We start from the raw sequence: 13,861 nt of genomic DNA on the forward strand, positions 1-13,861 counted from the left end.
TGACCCCTTTTGGATTGTTTTTAAAAAAAAAAATATATATATATATATATATATATATATATATATATATATATATATATATATATATATATATATATTTTTTTTTTTTTTTTTTAAATCAGCCCAAGCCCATTGCTCAACGTAGCCTATATTTTAATACACCAAGCGTAGTATTGACGAGTTAGTAGTTCACCACACTGTCCTTCATTTTGAATAAAAGGCTATTGAATAACTGTTCTATTAAGAGAACGGTAGAATATTTCTATTTAAAGAATGTTTAGGGTGTCTAAATTTGCATCAATTAAAACAAGATGATCAGTCAATTAGATTCCCTTGTGAGGATGGGACCCAAATTCTCACCAGCAATCAGTCTATTCTAGGTCCCCAACTAATATATATTTTCTGAATTGTGGTACATTCTCCAAAACCACTGACTAATAATACGAACTGGGAGGGGGGGTATACAGTGTCCTTTAATAGATTAAATAGACCACATTAAGTTCCAAGCAAAGCTACAGCGCCAAATGCAGAACAATGGCGTCACTGTGCGGAGGGCGAGCTGCTATTGAGGCAGATCTCAATAAGTAACACTCAACACCAATGTTGACTGGCAGTCTGGGCTGCTGGACTAGAAGATGACGTGTCCTGTTCACGTTGTTAGATTTTTTTCCCATTTCATTATAATTGGGCCCAATTTAGAAATGCACAGTGCAGTCAAGATAAGCAAAAATGTTTCAGCAAAGTGGTCCTCTTCAGTGTGCAGAGTAGGTCAACTCCTCAAACTGAAATACTGGAGGTATTGACTTGCAATTCCTAGGGGGGGGGGGGGGGTTGTTGATGTCTGTAAATGACAAGAGACTGACACTTAAAACTGGAGGCTACAAAGTAATTGTACCAATATTCAAAAATTTATGTTTTCTGTTTTTGACAGACGGAGGACAAATTCCCTATGGGGTATCCAAATAGTCAAGGGATACAAACAGTTTAGTGCTCAAATAATCAACCATTTAATTGTATCTGGTAGAGCAGAGACATTAACTTGGTCCTAGGTCCTAGGTCTGGAATGTTTTCCAGGAACTTATCTTTCGTGCTGCGGACAGGTGGGGGGTTATTGTACAATCGTTTGAATCCATTTGGAAAGACATACTGTACATCACATATCCGCAAAATACTGTAGAATTGATAGGCATATATGACCAGTGGCGAACTGTCATTCAGGGCAGGTGGGTCAGAGCCTCAAATGTTTTGACCCCCACATTCTTAGCAAAAAATAAATAAATATTTGGGGGGGAGGTTGAATCAATACGTGTCACATATCAGTTTGCAAACAATGTAAAAAATATATATATCATTTAGTTAATAAAGTTGCATACACACGGTCTCTTTTGTTGTTTTCTTGAGTAAGACAGCTCAAAAATGCAGGCGTTTTAGCCTAGCTCAGTGCCTACTGTAGTGGTGTGGGAGCCAGCAGAAAATAGGAGCATAGCGCCGTGATTGGCTCAGTGATCCGTCACTCATGGGGACAGTACGTCATCGGCAATTTGAAGTCCTTAGTAAGGGTAGACATCCCTTTGGCTCCTGCCATATAGTTATATTACAAGTGCCCTTGGAAGAATGCTCAAGGTCATTAGCCACAGATAACGTGATTTAACGTCATTTTATATGTACAGTAGCTTTGAATGGACTGTGTCAAAGTCTAAGCTAGCAGTCATCATGAATCAAGTCGACAAATCTACTGGCAAATCTTTTTTAATCCTTGTCATTTGAAGATAAATTATTGATAAAACGTATCGGTGCTCATCAGCCATTGGACAAAGATTACACAAGTTGGAAATCGCAAATTCAACAATGAGTTGTTTGGAAGGAATCAGTGGCTAACTGCAAGCAGTGCAAAGCAACCACTAACGTTAGCCTGCTATTCAATGAAGTTCTCTCACTCTCGAGAATGTCAGACTTTGATGACAAAATGTGCCCACAAAAGAATATCTTGTACGCTGTTGCATAAATGTAATATGCAATATTACATGCAAGATAGTATTACTTTATTAGCTACAGTATACATAAGTACGTTGAGTAGTAAGCTGTTAGTAACCCATGTGCGTCACCCTAATAATTTTCAGAGGCGGTATTGTAAACATCGTTCGTGGCCCGGCCCCGTGTGCTTGTTTGCCAACTTTTGTTGTACAGCTTTGACAGTGCTACCGATAGTAGTGGTGGCGCTTGGCTTGCATGTGCAAATTCAGCACACAACCATTCCGTAATAGAATTGTGCTATTTGACGTGTCAAATTAAAAGCTTATTTAACGCATTAAATTGTGTTATGACGTGTATCTTTGACACGCAAAGACCCAAACAGTGTTCAATGTGCCTCAACCTAATAACTGTCTATTTTCACCTCTTAAATTTAGCCTACTGTTCTAACTTGGTGGTACACATGTAGCCTATAACCTGTTTAAGATAAATGTAACCATTGAATATTGTAAGAGCTTTCATTGCCTGTTTATATGCCTCCTTTATTTATCCTATGGTTCTGACTTGTACAAGGAATACACTATAAGAACGGCCCATGTTCTGAATTCTGTCGCTGTACATTTCAAAAGTGCTGAACAAATATTTGACTACGTCTGTCGTCGCTCATTAATGTCTTAAATCAAAATTACAGATTGCCTCTTATCCGCTTGGCGTTCACTTACGCCATAGTTTGTACATCTAAATTGTCAGTGGAAACCACATTTGTTTAAGCAAGTCAGCCATATCAGCTATTTTGTTGTTTTTTTAAAGGCAGTAAATGAGGCTGAATGAACTGTTTCGCTGCCAGGCAAGGCTCCGCCAGGTGTAGCAGTGGTAAGGTGTTGGGACTCTGCTGTTGGGACTCTGCAGTTGGTACAGCTTTATGTAGGCCCTAACAGTTTGTGGGCCCCGCTTATCACCGTTATCATGCAAATAATGTATTGTTTAGTGTTGTGGCTTTGCTGGCATGCATCCCACATTTTTTTGTTTGTTTGCCCCACCAAGATTTACATGCTAAAATCGCTACTGCTCCTGACAGTCCCTCACAAACAGACACAGCTGTTCCAGACAAAACACATTACAGAATGTGAGAGTAACTGTCTGCCCAAGGTCACATGCTCACAAATGACACAAGCAGAAGTGTTGTTGACATGACACACCTTGAAAAAAAGATCTGCCTTCATTCTTCAGCGACTCTACAATCATGCAAGCTGATTAGAACTGGGCCTATTTCTGCTTGAGGCAGCAAGGATGTTAGGAAAGCATAATATGGAAGAGGCAGACATGGGTGTTACGAACATACTCATGTGACACACACAGGGTGATGGTCTGTGCATCGGTTAGTTTGAGGCACTTGTTGGCTCCTAACACCTCATTCACTGCAGCTATTATCGCCACGATAGTGATGAAGCTTGACTTCGGACAAAAACAAGACACCATTACTTTTGAGGGAAGTACTTTTGATATTTCATTGGAGTACGCTGAAAAATCCCCAGAGGTTTTGCTGTGAGAACCACTCAAACTTGCTTTCTTTTCTTGCATTTCCAACCTTCAAATCTCTGAAGGTCCAATGCAACTGTTTTCCCCTCAATATCAAATCATTTCTAGGCAACAATGAAGTACCTTATTGAAATAGTTTTCCATTAAAATGACCAAAGCCATTCAAATGGACAAGCAAGAATTTTGCTAGGACTGTCTGGGAGTGGTCTGAGTGCGGGATCTAATTGGAGGAGCCTAACGGGAGGGATATGTAACCAGAAAACTAGCTGTTACTGGTCTATAAAGCCTAGTGATGTCACCAGGCAAAAGAAAACTCCACCCTGCCTATTAGAAAGTCCTCTGTAGATTGTATTTTCAACCAGACACTATCAGGAAATAACAGACACTGGGTGCAGACACCTACCTAATATTGAGTTACAACTCCGGGAGCCACTTTCAAAACTGCAAAAAGGGTAATCAGGGTTATTAGTGCTCAAAATGACAGACAGGTTTGGAATGCCCAGTACGACATGATGAGAACTCATCTTGACTTTTAAATATACATCATTTAAATGACTGATGGCTGTCGCTCTCATCAGATATTGATTACATAAAAAAATCCAGAGGTGCTCCATTGGAATCTATTTGCAAACACAACTATCTTCCCCTGACATTCTCATGCTTACTTCACATTACCACACGTGATTATGTCACACTGCAATTTATTGTGAATGTAGCACGTTCATTATCACAGACGTCATGTGTAGGCTACAATAAAAAAAATATGAGCAGCTGGAAAGGCCGTAATCAGATTTTTCAAATGTGGTGCATTCAATCCATGTTGTTAAAAACAGAGAGGGGAAGGCTACTTGTTGACATGGATCTATCAGTCAGAGCTGAAGGTTGTGATGCACTGCAAAAACTAAGGAGGCTTGCTGGCAGCAGAGCCATATTACACCTGCGCTTCAGGACATAATTGATGCGCTTAGCCAGCGATGTACAGCATTAGGCCAGTTGATCTCATTTGTCTAACCCCTTCTCTCACAGTGATTGGACATAACCATCCACCAAATGCCCATTTCCATCAGTATAGCATGTGGTGGAACATCCGTGATGGTAGGCCATTGGGACCTTTCCGTGTCTTTTGGTCCACTCGCAATCCAGGGCTGTTTTCAGGGTGGTTGGAAAAAAAGAGGGATATAGTCGTTATCAAAATGATTCCCTAATACAGGCACATCGGAGAATAGAAGGACAACAGCCAGTGGTATACCGAGCTCAAATAAGGGAACGAGGCAAATCACTGACAATTAGTGGTCAACGGTGCAGATGAAAACACCCCCAGGAAATAGAGCTCCAAAATGTGTGTAAACACAGAATTCATTTCTAACCATATTAAATGTCTGAATGTTAAAAATAAAAAACAGTAAACCATATATTCAACCCCAGATGCTGGCCATGTTTGCCATGACAAAATACAACTTTGTCAAAGAACAACAAAATGCATTATTATTTACCAGCCATGCAAATTTAACAAAATGTCAGGAGACCTTGAAATCAGAACTACTAACACTGGCCATGGAAACACTGACGGTGCCCATTCGATTGACAGAAGGATTTTTCCAGATATGCAACATTCATGAGGCATGCATTTTGAAAGATGACCCTATTGTGCATGCATAGGCAGGGTAGCCTAGTGGTTAGAGCGTTGGACGAGTAACCGGAAGGTTGCAAGTTCAAACCCCCGAGCTGACAAGGTACAAGTCTGTCATTCTGCCCCTGCACAGGCAGTTAACCCACTGTTCCTAGGCCGTCATTGAAAATAAGAATTTGTTCTTGACTGACTTGCCTAGTTAAAGGTAAAATAAAAAATGTATAGAACCATGAATTGTACTCACAAAATGCATGCATGTGTCACTAAGTCGCATGGGATAAAAGTGCTGGCTAAATTGCATACATATACACACAAAAGTATGTGGACACCTGCTTGTTGAACAGCTCATTCCAAAATCATGGGCATTAATATGGAGTTGGTCCCCCCTCTGCCATAACAGCCTCCACTCTTCTGGGAAGGCTTTCCACTAGATGGTGGAACATTGCTGCGGGAACTTGCTTTGATTCAGCCACAAGAGCATTTGTGAGATGTGGGCACGTATGGCAATTATGCTTGAATTATGCCTGAATTGTAGTCTGCGTTCCCATTCATGCCAAAGTTGCTCAATAGAGTTGAGGTCGGGGCTCTGTTTTTTTCCACAGCGATCTTGACAAAGCATTTCTGTTTGGACCTCGACTTGTGCATGGGGGCATTATCATGCTGAAACAGGAAAGGGTCTTCTCCAAACTTGCAAGCACAGAATCTTCTAAAAATGTAGCATGACTGTAGCATGACTTCACTGAAACTAAAGGGGCCTAGCCCGAACCATGAAAAACAGCCCCAGATCATTATACCTCCTCCACCAAACTTTATAGCTGACACTACGCATTGGGGCAGGTAGCGTTCTCTTCACATCCGCCAAACCCAGATTCGTCCATCGGACTGCCAGATGGTGAAGCGTGATTTATCACTCCAGAGAACGCGTTTCCACTGCGCCAGAGTCCATTGGCGGCCAGCTTTACGCCAATCCAGCCGACATAGCACATGTTGATCTTAGGCTTGTGTGCAGCTGCTCTGCCATGGAAACCCAGTTCATGAAGCTCCCAGCAAACAGTTTATTTGACTTCCAGGCAGTTTGGAACTCAGTAGTGCTCCTAGACGTTTCCACTTCACAATAACAGCAATTACAGTTGACCGGGGAAGCTCTAGCAGTTCAAGGCTTTTTCTTTATTTTCCTATATTATAGAATAATAGTTAATACATCAAAACTATGAAATAACACATATGGAATCAAGTTGTAACCAAAGAAGTGATAAACAAATCAAAATCGACTTTACATTTGAGATTCTTCAAAGTAGTCACCATTTGCCTTGACATCTTTGCACACTTTTGGCACTCTCAACCAGCTTCACCTGGAATGCTTTTCCAACAGTCTTGAAGGAGTTCCCAGATATGCTGAGCACTTGTTGGTTGCCTTTCCTTCCCAAACCATCTCAAAATGGGTTGAGGTCAGGTGATTGTGGAGGCCAGGTCATCTGATGCAGCACTCCACCACTCTCCTCCTTGGTAAAATAGCCCTTACACAGCCTGGAGGTGTGTTTTGGGTCATTGTCCTGTTGAAAAAGAAACGATAGTGGGACTAAGCGCAAACCAGATAGGATGGCGTATCGCTGCAGAATGCTATAGTAGCCATGCTGGTTAAGTGTGCCTCGAATTCTAAATAAATCACAGTGTCACCAGCAAAGCACCCCCACAACGTCACACCTCCATGTTTTATGGTGGGAACCACACATGCGGAGATCATCGGTCTTACAAAGACACACCGGTCTAATGTCCATTGCCCGTGTTTCTTGGCCTAAGTAAGTCTCTTCTTCTTATTGGTGTCCTTTAGTAGTGGTTTCTTTGCAGCAAATCAACCATAAAAGGCCTGATTCACGCGGTCTCCTCTGAACAGTTGATGTTGAGATGGGTCTATAACTTGAACTCTGAAGCATTTATTTGGACTCTAATGAATGTATCCTCTGCACCAGAGGAAACTCTGGGTCTTCTTGTGGCAGTCCTCCTGATAACCAGTTTCATCATAGCGCTTGATGGTTTCTGCGACTGCACTTGAAGAAACGTTCAAAGTTCTTGAAATGTTCAGTATGGACTGACCTTCATGTCTTAATGTAATTGGCTGTCATTTCTCTTTGCTTATTTGAGCTGTTCTTGCTATAATATGGACTTGGTATTTTACCAAATAGGGCCGTCTTCTATTTACCACCCTTACCTTGTAACAACATAACTGATAAGCGCATTAAGAAATTCCACAAATGATCTTTTAACAAGGTGTAACGGATGTGAAATAGCTAGCTAGTTAGCGGTGGTGCGCGCTAAATAGCGTTTCAATCGGTGACGTCACTCGCTCTGAGACCTTGAAGTAGTGGTTCCCCTTGCACTGCAAGGGCCGTGGCTTTTGTGGAGTGATGGGTAACGATGCTTCGTGGGTGTCAGTTGTTGATGTGTGCTGAGGGTCCCTGGTTCGCGCCCGGGTATGGGCGAGGGGACGGTTTAAAGTTATACTGTTACAAAGGCACACCTGTTAATTGAAATGCATCCCAGGTGACTACCTCATTTAGCTGGTTGAGAGAATGCCAAGAGTGTGCAAAGCTGTCAAGGCAAAGGGTGGCTATTTGAAGAATCTCAAATATATTTAGATTTGTTTAACACTTTTGTTTCTACAGGATTCCATGTGTTAATTCATAGTTGTCTTCACTATTATTCTACAACATAGAAAATAGTAAAAATAAAGAAAAACCCTTGAATGAGTAGGCGTGTACACATTTTTGACTGGTACTGTACATACACATACAGTAGCCAATGTATTAGGTACATCATCCCATTCACAAAAATGGCTTGCTATATAAAGCAGGCAGACATGCAGCAAGTCAGGATGGGCAAAACAAGTGACCTAATCAACTTTGAGCATGGTATCATCGTCAGTGCCAGGCGCGCCGGTTTCAGTATCTCAGAAACGGCCGGCCTCCTGGGCTTTTCACACGCGACAGCATCTAGGGTTTACAGAGACTGGTGCAACAAACAAAAATAAACACCCAGTCAGCAGCAGTCCTGTAGGCAAAAACAGCTTTTTGATGAGAGAGGTCGAAGGAGAATAGCAAGAATGATGCAAGCTAACAGGCGGGCTACAAACAGACGAATAATAGCATTTCGGAATGAACAACTTGTCGGTCCTTGTCACGGATGGGCTATTGCAGCAGACGACCACACCGGGTTACACTCCTATCAGCTAAAAACAAGAAGCTGCTGCTCAAGTGGGCAGGCGAATACCAACACTGCACAATTGAGGAGAGGAAAAATATTACCTGGTCTGACAAAATCCTGGAGCCTGTTGCATCATGCTGATGTCAGAGTCAGGAATTGGCATAAGCATCTCGAGTCCATGGCCCCACCCTGTCTGGTGTCAACTGTGTAATGGTGTGGGGAATGTTTTCCTGGCACACATTAGGTTCCTTGATACTAACTAAGCGACATTTGAATGCCACAGCATATGGACATAGAATCCATGCCCCAAAGAATTCAAGCTGTTCTGAAGGCAAAGAGGTGACTGGCCAGGGTACTAGATGTGTGTACCTAATAAACTGGCCACTGAGTGAGTAAATTGCCCTCTTGAAATTGTGGCCCAACCTTCATCATTTTGTACGATTTGATGGCATCGATGATTTGTTTGTAAAATGTTCAGCCCCAATGTGGAACTCGGTTCATCAGGCCAATAAAACCCAGCACTGGGACTGACTATTAAAACTGACCTTATCAGTTTGAGTAAAACAAAGATGGCCCTGGACCAGTGGTGAGTGGCACACCGCATCTAGGCCTATATACCTTAACCTAGTAGCATAGTGATAGGTGAAACTACTCAATGGCGTGATCCCCAGCTAGGGAGCACACTAGATTGTTGAAACGTCCCCCGGTTTATATAATGTGGGATTGTGACAGATGGAGTGACGCAATGTCTTATTCTGATTTGAAGTGGAGAAGACTGCAATCAGTATGATGTCACACTGACAGGACTTAATGCAGTGCCGATGCTGTTTGATAGAACTTGTCAAGTGTTAAGCTCCTGGTTTATTATGGTGCCATCCCATGGAGCCCTGGACTCAGCTAGGGAAACCCCCTACTGCCCAAATTAATAGGAAGATTTCCACAGAGGATCTCTGTCATCTCGGTTGTCAAAATAGCATTGGATGTTGCTAGAGTGCAAATAACAAAGCCCTGCGAAGTTTCCAATGCAGGCCTGTACAACACCTCTCAACACGGAGGTGGAATCTGGTATTTATGAAGCATGAGGAGGACCCCGACCAGACGTCATCATGTGTGTGAATTCATGGTATTGTGCAGCACTCTATGCAAAACAATGGTTTGAGATCAAGTGAATTGATGACGTAGATAAACATTTTATTGTATAGTGGGCTAAACAACGTGGATGCCTGGTCAAGTAGCATGTCATGTCAAAATAGGTGGTGGTCAAAGTGTACTTGCTATTCCTGAGGACCCTGATGTGAACATGTCCCCTGGTGTGATATTGCAAATACAGAACAGGAATCCATATCATCAGTGTTTACAAGAGCTGTTGTTAACGTAGTCATTTTCCACTTTTAGGGGCAGATAATGTTTACCCCGCACGCTGGGTTGAGAGGGGGACCCGGGGGCAACAGCATAGACTACGGATGTGTGACTCTTCATTCTAATATGCGCCTCATGGACGAATAACGTTACCATTAAATAGGGTTATTTTCCTAATGCGACATAGTCTACTATGTTACAATGCCCGTAAGAGAAGCAAAACTGAGGAGAGTTAAGACAAATATAAATGTCAAAACATTCCGCACATACCTCAGTTTTTTTGATTTATTTTCTCTCTTGTTGAGCACTCCAGGAACGCAGTTTGTGAGTTCGGTCCAATCCGCATGTAACCCGCAACTCCAGCCAGTGGAGAACCTCGAAAACAGCCAGGTCTCCTTTCTGTTGGGACGGTAGCATGTACACTTTTTCTGCCCTGGTCTGCAATCACACGGGACTTCTAGTCTAACATTTTGCACCAGATGCCTGCCAAAAGTGGTTCCGCCAGTTTTCTGTATGTGAAGAAACACGATCACATCTTCACCCTTGATCTCGAAATCAACGGTGCGTTCCAAGTCCCTGACAGGGAAGTAGTACTTTTTCACATAATGGGGATCCGGAGTGGGGAAAATATCCATGTTGTCCTCGGCGAGGTACCCCTGCGGAGACCCGAAGTTCATCACCCCAGGAGCCACGTACTGATATAGAATCAGCATGAAGAAGACGGATCCGACGACGATCAACAAAAATTTGCTGGTCCTCTCAACCATGTTCCCTCCAGTGCCGTTCATTTGTTACCATCTCCCAGATAACCGAAATGGGGGTACTTGGTACCTGAGCGTTGCGCTTTTCGTTTGTCCCTCCATAGACAGTGGGTTTGAGCTCGTCAGAGGACCGCGAAGCAATGAGAGGTCGGGCATGGATACATTGTATTGCTCCCGCTTTCACCTAGCAAAACTCAATCCGAGTTGGCAAAAATCCAAAACTGCAGATTACAATCGACTTTGAACCCTACACCAATAGTCACAGCACTCTCAGCTCGCATTTAACAAAGTAAGCAGCGTTCGAGGTGTCTTCCCTCTCTGCACCGTGTTTCTGTTCCTCTTGGACCAGCATGCACAGCGACACCCACTTCTCAACACACATTTGCACATATTCACGTAGGCTACATTTAACACACACGCGAGAAAAGAAAAGCTACGGATAGGCCTACACATTTAGTTATTGGTTTGAATTACAACGCCCACAGTGGAATTATTTGTCCACAAAACATTTATGAGATGAATAATTCTGAGATTAATTAACAACATATTTTAGGCCATATGGTATCTACAATGTGTTTTATAATGCGAGACTCATTTATCCCAAGGATACAATCAAAATATGTAAATATAATTGAAAAAACAAGCATTTGTAGGTCTAATATCAGTGAAACAATTTATAGTGAACAACAGCAGTGGTGTAAAGTATTAAAGTAAAAATACTTTAAAGTACTATTTACAGTAAGTCGTTTTGGGGTTTATCTGTACTTTACTATTTACATTTGTGACAACTTTTACTTTAACTTCACTACATTCCTAAAGAAAATAATGTACTGTACTTTATACTCCATACAATTTCTTTGACACCCAAAAGTACCTGTTCCCTGTTGAATGCTTAGCAGGATAGAAACATTTTCAAATTCACACGCTTATCAAGAGAACATCCCTGGTCATCTCTACTGCCTCTAATTTGGCAAACTCACTAAACACACATTCTTCATTTACAAATGATATCTGAGTGTTGGAGAGTGCCGCTGGCAATCCATAAATAAAATAAAAACAAGAAAATTGTGCCATCTAGTTTGCTTAGCATAAGGATTTTTTTTAAATTATTTATACTTTTACTTTTGATACTTAAGTATATTTGAGCAATTACATGTACTTTTGATACTTAAGTATATTTTAGCAATTACATATACTTTTGATACATAAGTATATTCAAAACCAAATACTTTTAGACTTTTACTCAACTAGTAGTTTACTGGGTGACTTTCATTTTTACCTAAGTCATTTTCTATTAAGGTGTCTACTTTGGTACTTTTTTCCACCACTGGAAAGTATTTTGTGGGGGCATTTATGGCCAAATTTCATGGCTTTGAATGAATGGATATATCTTGTATACTTTTATCCCCAAAATTGCCCCTTCAGTTTCAACAGGCATGGTGCCTCTGGTGGAAAATGTTGAACAACGTCTAATTCATACTACAATGCAGTCAATTTCCCCTGAAATTATAGTATCACACATAATCAAATGTCATGTTAGCAATAATCAAAATATTTTTTATATAATGACTTCAGATAATGATTGAACCAAAATGAGAATAATGATTATCATTACAGTAGGAGCATCTTAACCAGAAGATCAAACTTTGGAAATGTCTGGTATGTAAAGGCTGTGTTTACAAAGGCAGACCAATTCTGATATTATTTTCACTAATTGGTATGTTGGCCAATCACATCAGATCTTTTCACATCAGATATTTTTCAGGGCTGATCTGATTGGTCAAAATACCAATTACTGAAAAAAATATCAGAATTGGGCTGTCTGTCTAAATGCAGCCAAGGTTTTTTACTGGAGTGGATTCGGCTTTGTTTACACAGTCAGCCCAAATCTTCACTAATTGCATCTTTTGACCAATCAGATCAGCTCTTTTGCCAATAAATGGGAAAAGAGCAGAATTAGGTTGCCTGTGTAAACACAGCCTTAGTAGGGGGCAACTGCTTTTACCTCAAAGACATTTAAAAACAGCATATTGCTCACACAATATTATACATAGCCCTGGCCGTCAGAATGATGCAGTTCTTATGAAACAAGAATGTAACACATCTATACATAGTGTGTAGATTGTCCAGAATAGGCCTATAGTATTCGTACGTATTTATATCATTCAAATGCAAAGTGCTACATATTATTGCTGTGATATGGATTACATTTGTTCTAGAGGGGAAAGCCTGGTTGAGGCTACATTTGTTCAAATGTAGGTAGTCTAGTTGTGATTATGGTATGGGTATGTAGCCTATAGAAAAGTTAATAATGGTCATACGCACATCCTTAAAAACCTAGGTGATGGGCTAATAAATAATACCAGTAAAGAACAGGAAGGCCCTCACACTGTTTACTCTCCTCCCGAATTCACTGCTTGTCAACGTTTCGATCCGAACCGGATCTTTGTCAGTTAAATAACGGGAATGTAGCCTATCATAGAAAATAAATATATATACTTTTGTCCCAGATATATGGCATAATGATACCTGTTATCTTACCCAGCTGGTTTGTGTGTACACTACTTGAAATGGCTATGCATCAGACACTTAATCAAACCATGATCATTTTCTTCTAAGTTTTTGTTTTACCATATTCTAAACGCAGGCCTTTCTGCAGACCATGAACCATAGAGACGAGGCAGGTGGCAGACCGCATGTAGCATGATCACATCAGTGCCATGACAATATGCAACACACTCATCTATCAGGGAAATCAGCTGAAATCTCCAACATAATCTCTGTGATGGAGTGCTGCTGCTCCATTAGGAACATGCACTCTCTCTCCTGTACCGACGCTGTAAGAGCACTTGTGTGGAGGCATCGATTCATGCTTTCACCCCATTTGTTTAACTGTCACCAGTGGGAAGCTTGACCCTGATCCCTTTTAACACACACAGTGATGGTTATTTGGCGGCTTGAAACGCACTAAGAGGTGGCATTATAGCTCTTCTCATGTTGAAGAATGCAAATAAATGATGTTTATACAATGATGCCTTCATATGTCGTGCCTGAACCCAGCGCCTATTTGTTCCCAGAACGGCGGCCCACACATTCACACTTATCATTTATTATCAGATTGTGTTTCGCCGCATGTGTAATTGAACTATGCAAATCTATTGGTGCATATCTGGATTGCATTACGTGTAAGAGGAAGCCATGTACCTCACTGTGCTGCAGTATTACAACTCTTCCAGAGCCATACATGCACATGTATCTGAACTCCTGACCTTTATGCAAATATGATATCTTACAACTCTTTGGTGCAGGGAGAGCCTCAAGTACAGTTTTTTTTTTAAATCATTTTGTGTGTTAGTAGTTGAATGTCACAGGTCAATATCAAACCTAATTTGCCCTGATC

General features: G+C 41.3%; 1 protein-coding gene across 1 annotated transcript in view; it reads right to left on the minus strand.

The window, feature by feature from the left end:
- Positions 1-10,842, minus strand: part of hs6st1b (heparan sulfate 6-O-sulfotransferase 1b) — an 88,162-nt gene extending 77,320 nt beyond the window's left edge. The window contains exon 1 of the mRNA XM_021620191.2: positions 9,971-10,842. Within this exon, the coding sequence (XP_021475866.1) occupies positions 9,971-10,488 (518 nt within the window). The 5' untranslated portion in view covers positions 10,489-10,842. The remainder of the gene's footprint in view (positions 1-9,970) is intronic.
- Positions 10,843-13,861: the final 3,019 nt, after the last annotated feature.

The sequence above is a fragment of the Oncorhynchus mykiss genome, chromosome 11 (genome assembly GCF_013265735.2).
Source record: "Oncorhynchus mykiss isolate Arlee chromosome 11, USDA_OmykA_1.1, whole genome shotgun sequence".
NCBI classification, from domain to species: domain Eukaryota; kingdom Metazoa; phylum Chordata; class Actinopteri; order Salmoniformes; family Salmonidae; genus Oncorhynchus; species Oncorhynchus mykiss.